General features: G+C 43.3%; 1 protein-coding gene across 1 annotated transcript; it reads left to right on the forward strand.

The window, feature by feature from the left end:
- Positions 1 to 7,423: 7,423 nt before the first annotated feature.
- On the forward strand, positions 7,424 to 15,507 carry LOC138954455 (uncharacterized; the record flags this gene model as incomplete). The annotated part of the gene is given in 5 exon segments (XM_070326300.1): positions 7,424 to 7,590; positions 8,146 to 8,347; positions 10,414 to 10,516; positions 11,114 to 11,214; positions 12,128 to 15,507. Coding segments are annotated over 5 exon segments (633 nt in total), but the record flags the coding sequence as incomplete, so codon positions are not given.
- Positions 15,508 to 15,784: the final 277 nt, after the last annotated feature.

Here is a 15,784-nt window from a genome sequence, read left to right on the forward strand (position 1 = left end):
AGAGTATCACTTTATTATAATACGGTACTTATCAATGTGCATGCCGAAAATTATCCAGGATTGGCGAGAGCGTACACATACAATTATCACTCAAAAACGTTGTAACACAAAATTGGCTCGACAGATCATAAACAAATTTGAACACAGCTAACTTCACTATATACCGTTGCAATACCTAAGAAAACCAAAAGGTGTTTTCTTATTGCTTACTCCACAATTATACCCGCACCACCCCCACCCCCATATCTTGACTGACAAAAATTGATAAAAACATTCATTTGGGAGCCCAGTAGGTCAGGCGGTAGGGAGAAGTGTGGGTACTGTGTGCAGAGTTTCATAAAAATCTGTATAGTAGTTTTCTCTGAATCGCAATACAAACACATACACCCAAACACTTGGTGCCTTTAGTGCACTGATACCCCCTGCCAACCCCCCCCCCCCTTCCCTCCCCCAGATCCAATACCACCCCCCCCCTCCACCACCCGCCCACCCCAGTAATCACACACACACACACACACACACACACACACACACACACACACACACACACACACACAAGCAAACCAACCCCTCATAGCGATAAGAATAAGTACACAGTCAATAACTATATTTCTGACTATTTACAATTGGAATACATGCATACTCTCTCTCTCTCTCTCTCTCTTTCTCTCTCTCCCTCTCTCTCTCTCTCTCTCTCTCTCTCTCTCTCTCTCTCTCTCTCTCTCTTTCTCTCTCTCAAATATGATTTTGAAGCGCATTACATAAAGTCGGTATCTGATATCTAAAGTGTTTCGCTATGTTTTCGTCCTGATCTTTAGGATCCGGAGGATTATTTTCTGTTGATGATCTAAGGTAACGGAATTGTTCTTGCATTTTGAGGGAATTTGACAGGTATCGGGGTGTGTGGGGGTGGGGGGGGGGGGATTTGGTGTGGGGTAAATTATCAAAAGGCTTGCACCCTAACACAGCTGACTTGTAATCTAGCCTGAACTACGAAAGCAGCCACACGCATACTCATAGAGGCACGCATGTTTGTGTGACGGTTTGCACGAATAAACATTGAACATTAGTTTTGAGTTTTGATAAAAACAAACGACATTTCCTTTTAGCACACAAGTGCTCAGCAAATGTGTATTGAAACTCGTTCAATTATCCCAAAATGTCATAACGTTTGGCAATATAATTATTTAACAACAACAAAAAGACTACCGGATTCCGTACATAAAAAAGTCAGGGGCTGTAACAACAATTCGCGGCATTGGACTGTGGGAGGTCGTACACAGCTAACACTGCGACGCGTAACCAAAATCTACGGACACACTTTTTATCAGTTGATGATACGAACACACTTGCATATTGGGGCACTACTAATTGTGTATTTCAGTTATAATGCATCACGTTACCTCAAACTTCGTCTCAAGTTGGAAATGTCCCCCTTGTCCAAAACCCCGCTCCTACCATCCACAACAGGGAGGACATTTCCAACTGGAGACAGAGTTTCATGAAGATCTGTCCAGTAGGTGTCTTTGAATCGCACTACAATCACACAAACACACAGACAAGCACACAGACAAGCACACATACACACGACACACAAGGGTGAATCAGTTACTTTGTAAAAGGGGTGTACTTTGAATTCAAAAGTCTAAATTGAGGACGCGAAGCGACTTAGGCTAATCATAAGAATGCGCCCCCCCCCCCCCCCCCCCTCCCCGAAAAAATAATCTGTCGTGAGATACATTACACATTTTGTGCACAGGTTCCTGTTAGCAATGTGTACACAGGTTGGGGTTTATAGTATCGGTCCTCCCCCCCTTCTCAATTTCCCCCTGTCCGCAAACAGGCATCCTCTGCCTCGGGGTCGCATGGACCCATATCTTCATAGATCAATTGGATATTGTTAAAAAGGTGTTTGGGGAAAGCTCCTTTGAACGGAATCGAGGTAATAATTCATTTCAAAACCAGGTGTTTTTTGTGGCTAAGTGTCTGTTCTACACGAACATTCTATAACTTGTTAATCTGTGTCCGAATAATGAACTGTTAACAAAGTTACTCGTATGAAGGAACTATGAAGCCAAACGCACCAAATGGACACATATTAACTGTGACACACATACACACACACACACGGCGAACACATAAACAAACAGACAAACAAAGCTTCGCAATGCCGTAATGGACACCCACTCTCACTTAGTAGATTCCTTTCTTAAACTATTTATCTGTCACTATTTCTCAAAACTTCGCTTTCTCGCACTCAAGACGACATGCACAGACACAAAGACACACGGGCACACACACGCCCGCCCGCCTGCACGCACTCACACAACAAACAACACACACACACACACACACATGAGGAAGGGATAATCACACATAGTGCGCCAGTGAGGTTAGAATGGTGAGGTGGGGTCTGAGGCTGGTAAGGGATTTGGGGGTAGGACCGACGAGAGGGCACGGATTCGGCGGTTCGCCGTGTCGAGTCAACTTCATATAGATCTGTGTAGGTGATTAACAGCCCCAGCCGATCTGGATCTGTTCAAGTCAAAAGTAAAGTCAAGGATACGAAGAAGTTTACCGAAAAACATCGATCCCAAGGACTCATGTTGTAACTTTTCAAAGCAGTTACATTCAATCAAAGCTCTATCCACATTAAACCGAACGGGAATCGTCGAAGATCCACGCAACTTCACTGCAATGTCGAAAACGAACTCATAATGTCACCGCAGATCTATAGTTGGTTTTGGTTTTGTGTCGCAGCAAAGAAACGAAGCAAATCTCCGGCTTTTATTTCACACTAAAAAAACCGTTCATTTAGCGGGTTATTAAAATATATTTCTTTGAGGTTGCAAGGCAATGGCATCGCTGAGATGTACTCCTTCGAACACACGACACAGGTTAGAAATTGACTTCATTTGGGCGCTTTTTACGGCCAAAACAGAGTGAGCTTTTTGACGGGTTTATGGAAAAATCACTTCGGGGGCAGGTCTAAAATCCTGTGTACAGTGCCAAATCATACATCATTCAAAAGAGCAAAGTATGTTCTTTATTCTAACATATGGGCTAGGGTAAGTCATAGATATAAGTATCTGTCTATTATATCTGTAGGCAAGTGTATTCCATTCCTTCGATAGTCTCGTCATCTACACTTGCGTGAAAAATGCAATTTTGAGTCTGTTTTGCATAAAAGACCTGCGAGATTTGTAGAAGTCAAAACAACAACTTACAGTCCAGCCTCTCAAATTTCGTTCCATGCAATTTGTTTGTCTGTACGTATAGACTGAGGGGTGCCCCGAAATGATTTGTAATCACAACATTCACAGACTTCAAATACGCCATTGAAAACTCGTCCACGTGCGTTTTAGATATATACTTGGGTGACTAAAACTGTCGTACCTACCAAAGGCCGCTTCGCGTAAGAAAATGACTACCAGAGTCGCAAGGCTCGGGATTTTTTTTTACAAGAAATTTATATTTCGTTGTTCTAGTCCGAATGAATATGAAGATATGGCGAGTTGAAAACGCCGATTCTTTCGCCAGAAACACGTCTGTTTCCATACCGGAAAGAAGGAATGGACTGAGCTACTAGAAGCACGGCGCCGTGCGTACAATCGATCGAATGATGTTATTCACACAATACCATTTGGCGATCTCTAAAAAATCATTTAAAAACGAACTAGTTGACATGTAATGAAACTATTTACTGAAATCAAGAAGTATCTTAGTTCTAGCCGTGCATATGACACATCCTTTCGCGAAAGCACACTGAACCGTGCGTATACGCATTCGCACCCGCAAACCACCAACCCAGGCGGGTTATCCAGATCCAGATCTAGATCCAGATCCAAGGGAAGTAACTCAGTGAGTATAAACATGAGCAAGAACCGCAACTCAAACACACTCGTAACACCTTAAGTATTAATAGTGAGGTCAGGCCATGGTTCTCCTGCATCGGCACACGTATTAAGCACGTTTACTGCACCTATTACAAGAGTTGGAGTGTTTGCGTACAGCCACAATTCCAGCAGTACTTTGTACAAGTTACTCTTTCATAGATAAGAAAGAAAGCAATACTGTAACGTTGCAAGTTTCGTTCAATTGGAGAAAAAGGAGGAAATGAGTTGCTCCATAGCGGCAACCTTCTTCAATCAACAATGGTTTCCATTTTACCTGGAGCTCACACTGCGCTGCTGATGATATTCAGCACAGGTAAGGCCAAAAAAAAGAAATAGGTCTATTTACGGTAACCCGACCGACCCTATTCTTTTCGCGCGACCCTAGACTTTTTTTGGGAAAAAAAAATCATGTTTTTTTTGGCAAAATAACGTAAAAATATGGTTTTTTGGAGAAAAAAAAATAAAAATCCCGACCTACCGACCCTATTTTTTGGGCCTATGTTACCGTAAACAGACCTATTTTTTTTTGGGCCTAAGTACCCGTTCTCTGCTTTTCCTTTTCGGACATGCAATTTGTTAATTTAACCTTCCCCGTGCTTCCTGGGTCGTGGACGACCCAGAACCTCACAAAAGCGTCCATATCTCTAAAACTATTGGGAGGTTTTTATTGAGACTGCATGTATTCCTCAAACACCACAGAACCTTCCAATCGACCAATTCGTAAAGGATTATCTTTGTAAGCAAGCAAATAGATAATGACGTCATTTGAACAACACAGTCCGGATGGTGTGGCTCGTAGACGACCCATATGGAATTAAATAAGGCAATGTACGGTGTTTATCCCCATTCGGATGGCGTGGGTCGTGTACGACCCGTACTCTACAAAGATGCAGAAAAGAGTTTATCCCTATTCGGATGGCGTGGGTCGTGTACGACCCGTAGACTGAAAGGAGGCGGTAAATAGTCTATCCCTATTCGGATGGTGTGGGTCGTGTACGACCCGTAGACTGCAAAGCGGCTGTAAAGAGTTTATCCCTATTCGGATGGCGTGGGTCGTGTACGACCCGTACTCTACAAAGATGCAGAAAAGAGTTTATCTCTATTCGGATGGCGTGGGTCGTGTACGACCCGTACTCTGCAAAGAGGCGGAAAAGAGTTTATCCCCATTCGGATGACGTGGGTCGTGTACGACCCGTACTCTACAAAAATGCAGAAAAGAGTTTATCCCTATTCGGATGGCGTGGGTCGTGTACGACCCGTACTCTACAAAGATGCAGAAAAGAGTTTATCCCCATTCGGATGGCGTATGGGTCGTGTATGACCCGTACTCTGCAAAGATGCAGAGAAGAGTTTATCCCCATTCGGATGGCGTGGGTCGTGTACGACCCGTACTCTACTTCTGAAGATTGTAAACGACATCCTTCTTGGCTTTGACGAAAATCAGGTCTCCATTCTAACACTACTGGACTTGTCTAGCGCATTTGATACGATAGACCACGAAATTCTGCTCCACAGGCTTCAGCACTCCTTTGGTGTTCATGATCTGGCCCTTTCCTGGGTTCGTTCGTACCTTACTAACCGGACGCAGACTGTTTGTGTCAACGGCATCAAATCTCAACCTTCAGCCCTCCAGTACGGTGTCCCGCAAGGGTCCGTGCTTGGCCCCATACTTTTCGTTCTATATGCCTCACCTGTGTCCGATGTTATCAGTCGCCATGCGTTGTCGCATGAGAGTTTCGCGGATGATACACAGCTTCATCATTCTGCCCCTCTTGCTGAAGTTGACGATCTGGTATCTCGGACACAGGATTGCATTGCGGACCTCAGTAATTGGATGTCTTTAAACAAACTCCAGTTAAATAGTGACAAAACCGAAGTTATGCTGGCCTGTCCCAAGAAATTTCTCAATCACCCTTCTCTTCCTGCCTCTCTCACTGTCAACGAACTACCTATCTCTTTCTCTCCGTCTGTCCGCAGCCTTGGCGTCACTCTCGATCCAACTCTCTCTTTCCAAAAACACATCTCTAACATCTGCAAGTCCGCCTATCTAGAGCTGCGCAAGATTAGTTCAGTCCGTCACTACCTCACCACTGATGCAACCAAAACGTTAGTGTGTTCTTTAGTCCTCTCAAAGATAGATTATTGCAATTCTCTTCTGGCCGGTCTCCCTAAGTACCTTTTAGATAGACTTCAAAGGATCCAAAATAACGCTGCCCGCCTGGTCTTCAAATCTTCCAAGTATGAACACGCCACACCCCTTCTTCACTCTCTACACTGGCTGCCTATCACTAAAAGGATCGAATACAAACTCTCCTCTCTTTCTTTTGCCGTCGTTTCTGGTTCTGCCACAGAATACTTGTCAGAACTCCTCAATCTCTACACCCCCTCTCGTCAGCTTCGCTCCGCCGCCGACACTCGACTCTTCCGACTCCCCACAGTGCAAACAAAGACATGTGGCGAGAGGTCCTTCGCCTATCAAGCCCCTGTGACCTGGAATAGATTACCTCTGCCTCTCAGACACACAGATTCTCTCACTACATTCAAGACAAATCTCAAAACACACCTCTTTCAGCGCAAGTGATCTTTTCCCTCCAGCATCTCCCCACCCACCCCCCCCCCCATCCCGCCCCACCTCACCCCCTACCTAGTGCCTAAAATAACGTGTATATATATTTTCTGCGCTTTGTGTCAGCACTGTTTGTGTGTGTGTAAATAGTACTGTTGACACGTTTTTATATAGAAGCCTACTGTGGTTCTTGTGCTTAGGCTGTGTATTGGACTGTCACTGTATGCCTGCATTATTAGTTGTCAGTAATTATTACATGTGCTGATTGTTCTCTTTGTCTGCGCGCGTATAGTATGTTGGTTATGTTTGGTCATCGTATGTTTGCTTATGTTTGGTCGTTATCTTTGCCTGTGCGTGTATTGTATGTTTGGTCGTTTTCTTTGCCTGTTCATGTATAGTTTGTTGGTTATGTTTGGTCGGTTTCTTTGCCTGTGCGTGTATAGTATGCTTGGTCGATGTATGTATTGTAAAGCGCTAAGAGTAGACATTTTTCTAGAATAGCGCTATAAAAGTTTGCATTATTATTATTAAAGCCCTTGCCTCAAGAGCGAATCTTGATCTTTTCAGCCTGCCTAAGGACATCTTCTTGAGTCTGTCACTCATTGGATGGTCATGAGTGCACTGGTACTTGGTGGCTTGTACCATTGTTTTGCAGTCTCGCCTTTTGCTCAGTGGAGGAATGCAAGTCACCTGTTCCATCTTCTGTATGGGTGTTGATTTCATTGCGCCCGTGATGATTCTCAGCGCTTGGTTCTGTACTTTGTCTAGGGCCTGCTGGTGTGTCTTGGCTGCTGTTGCCCAAGAGCTTGATCTGTACTCGAGGTATGCGTCATATAATATTCACTATTGTCCAACAATTATAACCAGTTACATATACATAATTCACTATCAACTTTTATTCTTACCAACAATATTATAAACAATTATACACTATGTAATAAATACTTTCGCTTTCTTTCAGGAGCAAGTCCAGCCTGTGCTGGAAGAACTTGGTCTGTGGAGGGAGGAGACGAGCTTTCAAGCCAAGACTGAGATGTGTCTCCGATGTGTCATGGAACACATGATGCCCATAGAAGAACTCGCCGACAAACTTGTGACAGAGGGATTTTTAAGAGGGGCTGAATACAGGTAAGTGACTCAAACGAACTTTTCGATAATTCTGTTGGACAGTTTTTGTTCAGTGTTTATTCTGCAGGCATATACCATACTGCAATTGAGCCTCCTTATTTGTTTCCGCTAATGCTACAACAAAGCTGTCAAATAATATACAATAACATAATAAGTCTGGCAGTCAAAGATTAGTTTCCGATCGGACAGTTTCATGATTGTACAGTTTTAGTACACGCACCTGAAGATGACCTGGCAGCAGGTCGAAAATGTGCGCGGCCACCTCAAAATCTTCGTGTTGGCTCTTTATATTGATAATAATATGCAATCTTCAAAGTAGGCCTAGTCAACGTCATCAGCATTTGTTGTTCCACAATCAACCACTTGATGTTGTCTTTGTAAAAGAAAACTGACCACAGAGATATAGAATCTCTGTGAAACTGACACTTTAGAGATGCTTTAAAATTATTTTCTGTCTGTGTGTCTGTCTGTTCGTGTATTTGTTAATACGTGAGGAGTGTCACTTTTGCTGCATTTTAATCAGTATGAATATATTCTTTTCCTTTTTTTCTGCAGAGACGTTGTCAAGTCAAGACTGTTCGAGATTTCGAAGTGGGAACTAATCTTTGACTGCCTGAAACGTGAACATTCAAATGCTTGTCTGTTGGAGATCTGCGAGAATTTGCTGGAAGAGTTTGAAATCCCAGTGCCCCCAAGATTTTCTCAGATCCTGGAAATTGGCATTCCTTGTGCCTGTTCTGCTAAACCAGATACAAGGGTAAGCTGGATTGTGTTTATATTTAGTCAATTTTTACATCACAAATCGCGGTAAGCGATATCAACACATTTAGTCAATCTTTCGGCCTCAAACTAAAAGATCGACACTGAACATCTCGAATCAGTCGAAACTACGTGAACCTAGCTACTGGGTGGAGGTGGTCTCGGCGAAGCATGTCAACATAATGTCTAATTTGCACGAACATATGTTTTTTTATCATTAGCACATTTTCAGTCATATCTTCGAGTTTGAATTAACACTATTGTTCGACACTGATATTCAAATAAGTCTCTTAATCCATCTTAGAAATAAGTTTCACAGATAGCTGGTGAACAGTCATTATTCTGTGGTAACCTTTACTGTGTCCAGTTCCAGACCTGGGAACCCATACGATTTCGCCGTATTTTGTACGCATGATTGTCCAGACTACGATCACAACGGTCAGTGGGGTTGAAAATACGAGGAGAACTATTTTAAGACTACTTTTTTTCACAAGCGCATCCCGAATTCGATCCAGTATTTTGAGACATGATAACAATTTTGTCGTTAACACTGAGAGAAGATTTTGTTTTAAATGTATTGACAAACTTAATTAACTGTGCGACGGACGCGTGTGAAGCAAGTTTGAATCATGGATGGTCAAATGCTGTGTGCAGTACGCTCATTTTTTTTTGAAAATACACCATGTTTGTTTGAGAATGCTCTAAGTGCAAAACAGGGGTTCCCAGATCTGTGTAACGTCCGACACCAACCAGTTGCCCGTCTTTGTCCATTTCTCATGAACACTGCTTTCAGTTATCTTGTTACAATCTGAAACACATGCAAAACACCCTACTCTTTCAAACTGCAACATTAAGGAAAACCATGATTATTAAATTTTGTTTGTGTCTAAAGTGTCCCATTTTACAGAGGCAGGCTCTGGCACAGCATCATAGAGATATGCTGTGTTTGATTTGAAATGGAATAAAAATACAAAGGACAACTGTTTGGGTTTACGAGTTTGGGCTGGCTATAGTCACTAGTCTGGCTGATGACTGGTCCAGGGTTTCTAGTGTCCATGTTTGGGCTGGCTATAGTCCTCACTAGTCTGGCTGATGACTGGTCCAGGGTTTCTAGTGTCGATGTTTGGGCTGGCTATAGTCCTCACTAGTCTGGCTGATGACTGGTCCAGGGTTTCTAGTGTCGATGTTTGGGCTGGCTATAGTCCTCACTAGTCTGGCTGATGACTGGTCCAGGGTTTCTAGTGTCGATGTTTCAGGTTGACAGACTGACTCATTGTTTTCATCTTCTTCATCTCCGATCATGGGAAGAAACTCCCAGGTTCACTCATGTTTTTGCACGAGTGGGTTTTTACGTGTATGACCGTCTTTACCCCGCCATTCAGGCAGCATATGCTGATTCAGTTAGCATGCTGGGTATATTCGTGTTTCTATAACCCACCGAACTCTGACATGGATTACAGCATCTTTTCCGTGCGCACTTGGTCTTGTGCTTGCGTGTACACACAACGGGCGATAAGGCACTAGCAGGTCTGCACATGAGTTGACCTGGGAGATCAGAAAAATCTCCACCCCACCAGGCGCAGCCTCACTATTTTGATATTTTGCTTTCAGCATGTAACGTATTATTTGAAATCCTGTTTTTAACAGCATTGCCTGACCACACACGCGCAAGTGTGATAAGATGTCACACAACAGGAACAGAGACAGTTGGTGAATTGCATGCAGCATTATCTGTCTGGCTATATTTGTGTCTGTGCCAATAATTATGTGTCACGTTGGCAGGCCGGAACAAGAACACATTGGCGAAAGATGGATGTGTGCGTGAGTGCGCGCTTGCGTGCGGCATTATCTGTCTGTCTGTCCGTACCAATATGTGTCACGTTGGCAGGCCGATCAAGATATCATACAACAGGAACAAGAACACATTGGTGAAAGATGGATGTGTGTGTGTGTGTATGTGTGTGTGTGTGTGCGTGTGTATGTGTGTGTGTGTGTATGTGAGTGCGTGCGGCATTACCTGTCTAGCTGTATGTCTGTCCGTACCAATATGTGTCCCGTTGGCAGGCCGATGAAGGAGAAGCAGCGGAAGCGCCCACTGGACCATTGTGCAACACATGTCGAGCCCCCGCCACTTTCCCCCGTCAGGATTCGCAACTTGTCCTTGAAGGTAAAAAGTGTTATCTTTTACACACAACCGCACACCGGTTCACTGACACAAACACACACCAACTTCCCCACTTGCTAACTAACTCACTAACCAGCTAACTAACTATGCCACCTGACTAACTTGCCTTCTACAGTTTACTTGTAAGGACAAAACTACCGCGTTTTAGATCCTCCTCCTCCTCCTCCTCCTCATCGTCATCATCGTCCTCCTCCTCACCATCGCCATCGCCATCGCCATCATCATCGTCATCATCATCAGCATCATCATCGTCATCATCATCACCATCACCATTACAATTCTCCTCCTCCTCCTCCTCCTCCTCCTCCTCCTCCTCCTCATCATCATCATCATCGTCATCATCAGCATTATCATCATCATCTTCATCATATAATCCTTCTCCTCCTCTTTTTCATCATCATCATCATCATCATCATCATCATCATCATCATCATCATCATCATCTTCAACATCATGATCATCGTCGTCATCATCATCATCATCATCATCATGACTTCTATCTATGCTGTCAGCATTTCAGTATCTCACTTAGATCAGTGAATGAGTTATTACGTCTGGTGTGTTTTCATTCCTCTCCAGAGTTACACGCGAATATCGAGCAGCCGACTGACGAAACTGCAGATGAGGTAGAACTAAGACCGAGGAGTTGCTGTCACTTTAGGAAACAGCGTATGGCTCAGGTAGGTTTATATGCAGACAGACACACAGACAGACAAGGAAACAGACCGACAGACAGGCAGACAGACAGGCAGGCACACAGGCAGACAGACAGGCACGCACGCACGCACGCACGCACGCACACACACACGCACGCACGCACGCACACACACACTTACACAGGCAGACACACAGGCAGACGTGCACTCATACAGACACACAGACAGACACACATACAGACACACAGACATGCACACATACAGACACACAGACAGACACACAGACAGACACACATACAGACACACAGACAAACACACAGGGGTAAAACCTGTCACGGGAGTAACTGAACAACATCCGTGGTATGTTGCACTTCGTCAGTCCATATAGCTCTCGTGTGAAGAAAATTGAAATGTTAAATATGTATAGACACAAATTCAACTTAGAATGAGAGAGAGAGACAAATAGATAGAGAGTCTACAGAGAGAGACAGAGACAAATTAGCAAATATAACACTTTCTTATGTAACACTATTCACCAACATATTGCAGTAACCTTGCAAACTAAAATTTAACATTCTTAAAACCTTTTGATAATGCGACCACCAAACCACTGAACATCCCCCCCTCCCCATTCCATCCTCCCACCCCATGTATGTTGTAATTGTCCAAGTGTGTTTTTCTGTTATATGATTCTGTCCTTTCGGTTAGGTGATGTCCTGTAATGTACAGCATATACATGTAAAAAAAAAAAAAAAAAAAAAAAAAAAAAACTGCACAAAAAGAGAATTAAAAAAAAAAATGTAACATTCACTGGACAGAAACATTCAATATTTCACACATCAAGACACTTCAGACACACGTACAGATAGACAGAGATTAATTAACTCGCTCATATCCACTGCATAGCTACAGCGATACCTTTATTTCTGTTCTCCAGACACACCGCTTCCAGAAAGACGTCATGAAGCCGATGACGTCAAAACGTTTGAGTGGTTGAACGCCAGTCTCTGGAGCCAGTGTTGTTTGGTCAAACATCAATCAATGAGCAATTGATGAAGATCCCTCGAAGATTCCGTGTGTGTCAGGGATGGAGCCATTTCCAGAGTCGAGGGTGTATGGAAGCGCATGATAATGTCATGCTGCCGGATTTTGCTTAAATACATATCCTTCCAAGATTCCGCCTGCTGGAGTATTGTAGCGCTTTTCAGAATCGGAGCTTGAATGGAGGGGTTGTCGGTGGATCCAGTTTGTACACATGTTCTTCCACTCGAAGAGTCCGTGTGCAACTGTCCTGTGGAGATTTCCAGAATCGGAGCTGTGTGGAGTTGTTGAGTGGATCCAGTTTGTACACATATCTTTCACGGCAAGATCCCGGGTGCAACAGTCCTCTGGTGATTTCCAGAATTAAGGCTGCACGGAAGAGTGTGAAAACTTCTAGCTTTGGGATCCAGCATGTACAAATGCACAGCATTAAAGTTTGAAAAAAGGAGTATCGACTCAGTCAGAGGGCCTTTTTCTCTACTGTTAAACCACTTCAAAAATCATGCAGATCTGAGCGTTCTCCAGGTTTTAGTTCGACAATTATACAACACCACGAAGACATACTTTTTTTTAATGTGGCTGGTACCGCCCGATGACTGACTCGGTCGACAAACAGATGAGAAGAAACCGTAATTTTACATAAAGAGAGATAATGGAAGGGCGCTGGTTCTGTGCGACGCTTAGTTTTTGAGATAGGTGTGACTGACGAAGAACAGGACGTCACATTCCAAATAAGCACGACTATGTTGCAGGTGGAAGCCGCTGAGATTGCATTTCTTCGGGAGGTTTCCGCAAAAATAGATATTACATGATTTGCGCGAAACAGTTGAGAAGCAGACGATCTCTGAGATCTCTGTTCGTCTCGTGATAACGTTATTTTGTATGATAAAGATTCACTTGCAAACTAAACTTATACAATTTGTTTTGTCAGTGGTAAATGTAAATAGAAATGTGTAAATAATAATACAGACAAAGCAAACAAATAAACGTGTTTTTCTCGTGAAAATGTTGCGTTGTGCGGGTGTTTGGGTGGCCACGTGATGTACACAAAGCAAAGTGCGGGACGGACTCTGCTCTGTGCTGTAACACTGGCAAGTTCAAAACACGAGAAAAACGATTTCGTTATGCGGGCAGCCACGGGGGATGTATGTATTTTTCAAATGGTTGTAAAATAAGTCTTGTATTTATCACCGAACTCAGGCCCTGTTCTTTTTTTCGTCACACCTAAAACCGTTATTTCTTGTGAGCGACGCAGCATTAAGACTAATATAGGCATGTTTGGTAAAAGCTAAGTTGTTTCATGAATTTGGGACGCTACGCTTGAACGATTACAAAAATAGCATTGAGCTTCATTATTTAGTGCGACATTATTTTCGTCGACGAGTTGGGCGAGTTGAAGTGCGTGTGAAGATTCAGCTTAAATCTGTCGATGGACAGACTGATGTCAGACTGTTCACATTATTTCGGGCCGGAAGCCATTTTAACAGAAGCACAAGAGAAACAAACTTGCTACCATTCCCCTGTAGCAAATTGTTGATTGTCTCCCCTGGACCAGCCGAGCGACTGCTCGTTGCATCCTCGCTGTCTCATAGGTATGGTGCATTGCTTTAACGGACATGTTACTAACTGTACAATTTAGACTTTCTGTCTTAGGCTGGCTGGCTAGCTAGCTGTCTTTCGCTATAGTTCGCGATGTATTTACACCCCCGGTATAGGGGTGTGTATAGGATTCGGTTGATGTGTTTGTTTGTTTGTTTGTTTGTGTGTTTGTGTTCGCATATAGATCTCAAGAATGAACGGACCGATCGTCACCAAACTTGGTGAACAGGTTCTATACATTCCTGCGACGGTCCTTACAAAAATTGGGACCAGTCAAACACACGGTTAGGGAGTTATTGGTGGATTAAAATTATACAAGGACTTATAGAGGGACATATTAATGGTCAAAGGGAAATAACCATTCTCACTCAGTCACTGCCACCAACTGAGAAGGTTATTTCCCTTTGACGGGGGTGTTTTTCCTACCTCGGAGGAATTTCTTGTTAGTTATGTATTAACTATTTATTTGTAAGGTGATTAGAACTAAAGTAGGTTTTGCCTTGATATAAATACCCTTTGTTTCGTTATAATTATTATTATTATAATTGATATATTGATATACAACTATAACTCCACAATACTGCTTAAAAGTGTTATTCTTTCAGTCTGTATTGCATGTTTCCTTCCTTCCTTCCTTCTTTCATTCCTTCCTTCCTTCCTTCCTTCCTTCCTTGCTTCCTTGCTTCCTTCCTTCCTTCCTTCCTTCCTTCCTTGCTTCCTTCCTTCCTCCCTTCCTTCCTTCCTTGCTTCCTTCCTTCCTTGCTTCCTTCCTTCCTCCCTTCCTTCCTTCCTTCCTTCCTTGCTTGCTTCCTTCCTCCCTTCCTTACTTCCTTCCTTCCTTGCTTCCTTCCTTCCTCCCTTCCTTCCTTCCTTCCTTCCTTGCTTCCTTCCTTCCTTCCTTCCTTCATCCCTTCCTTCCTTCCTTCCTTCCTTCCTTCCTTGCTCCCTTCCTTCCTTCCTTCCTTCCTTCCTTCCTTGCTTGCTTGCTTCCTTCCTCCCTTCCTTCCTTGCTTCCTTCCTTCCTTATGTTCTACCAACCTTTTTTTATTCATTCCTTCTTTCATTTGTTCGAGTTGTGCCTTAATTTTCACATATTTTCTCAGTCTTGCTTATTGTTTAAATTGTAATGATTTGACTGTTTTCACACATCTGACCATTCTTGCTTGTAATGATAACAGTACTTTTTTTCTGCAAGTACTGTTTTAATACGTTATTAGGCCAACAACAAAAATAGTCTGTTTACGGTAACATAAGCACAAAAAAATAGGGTCGGTAGGTCGGGATTTTTTTTTTCTCCAAAAAACCCATGTAAGTTATTTTGCCAAAAAACAAAGACTTTTTTTCCCAAATGCAAAAAAAAAGTCTAGGCTCGCGCGAAAAAATAGGGTCGGTCGGATTTCTTTCCGAACGGCGTGGTAATGACACTACACTACGTACCAGAGTGCATGTTTTGGCCATGAAGTAGTTATAGTAATGCATGTGTTTCCCCGTGTGTGTACGTTACTTACTATTTACCTAATTCGTCTTTGAAATATCTGTTCCAAAACTGCTGCATGTTCTTTTTTTGTGAGTGTCAGTTTTACCAAGTGACACCATCCTTACTTTTTCTCATACTGATAAAAAAAAAATGTACTGAAGATTGGTTTGATATGTGTATGTGTGTGTGTGTGTGTGTGTGTGTGTTTGTGTGTGCGACTGTGTGTGTGTGTGTGTGTGTGTGTGTTGTGTGGGTTAGTGTGTGTGTGTGTGTAAGTGTATGTGTGTGTGTGTGTGTGTTCGTGCGCGCGCGCGTGTGTGTATGAGTGTGTTCGCGTGTGTGTGTGCGTGCGCGCGCGCGTGTGTGTGTATTTGTGTGTGTACCGCGTGCATGTGTGTGTGTGCGTGTTCGTGCGCATGCTTTCTTGCGAGCGTACGTGCGTGCGGACGTCAATGTTGGTTTGGGCGTGTGCATGTA

The sequence above is a fragment of the Littorina saxatilis genome, unplaced genomic scaffold, assembly GCF_037325665.1.
Source record: "Littorina saxatilis isolate snail1 unplaced genomic scaffold, US_GU_Lsax_2.0 scaffold_1012, whole genome shotgun sequence".
Classification (NCBI taxonomy): Eukaryota; Metazoa; Mollusca; class Gastropoda; order Littorinimorpha; family Littorinidae; genus Littorina; species Littorina saxatilis.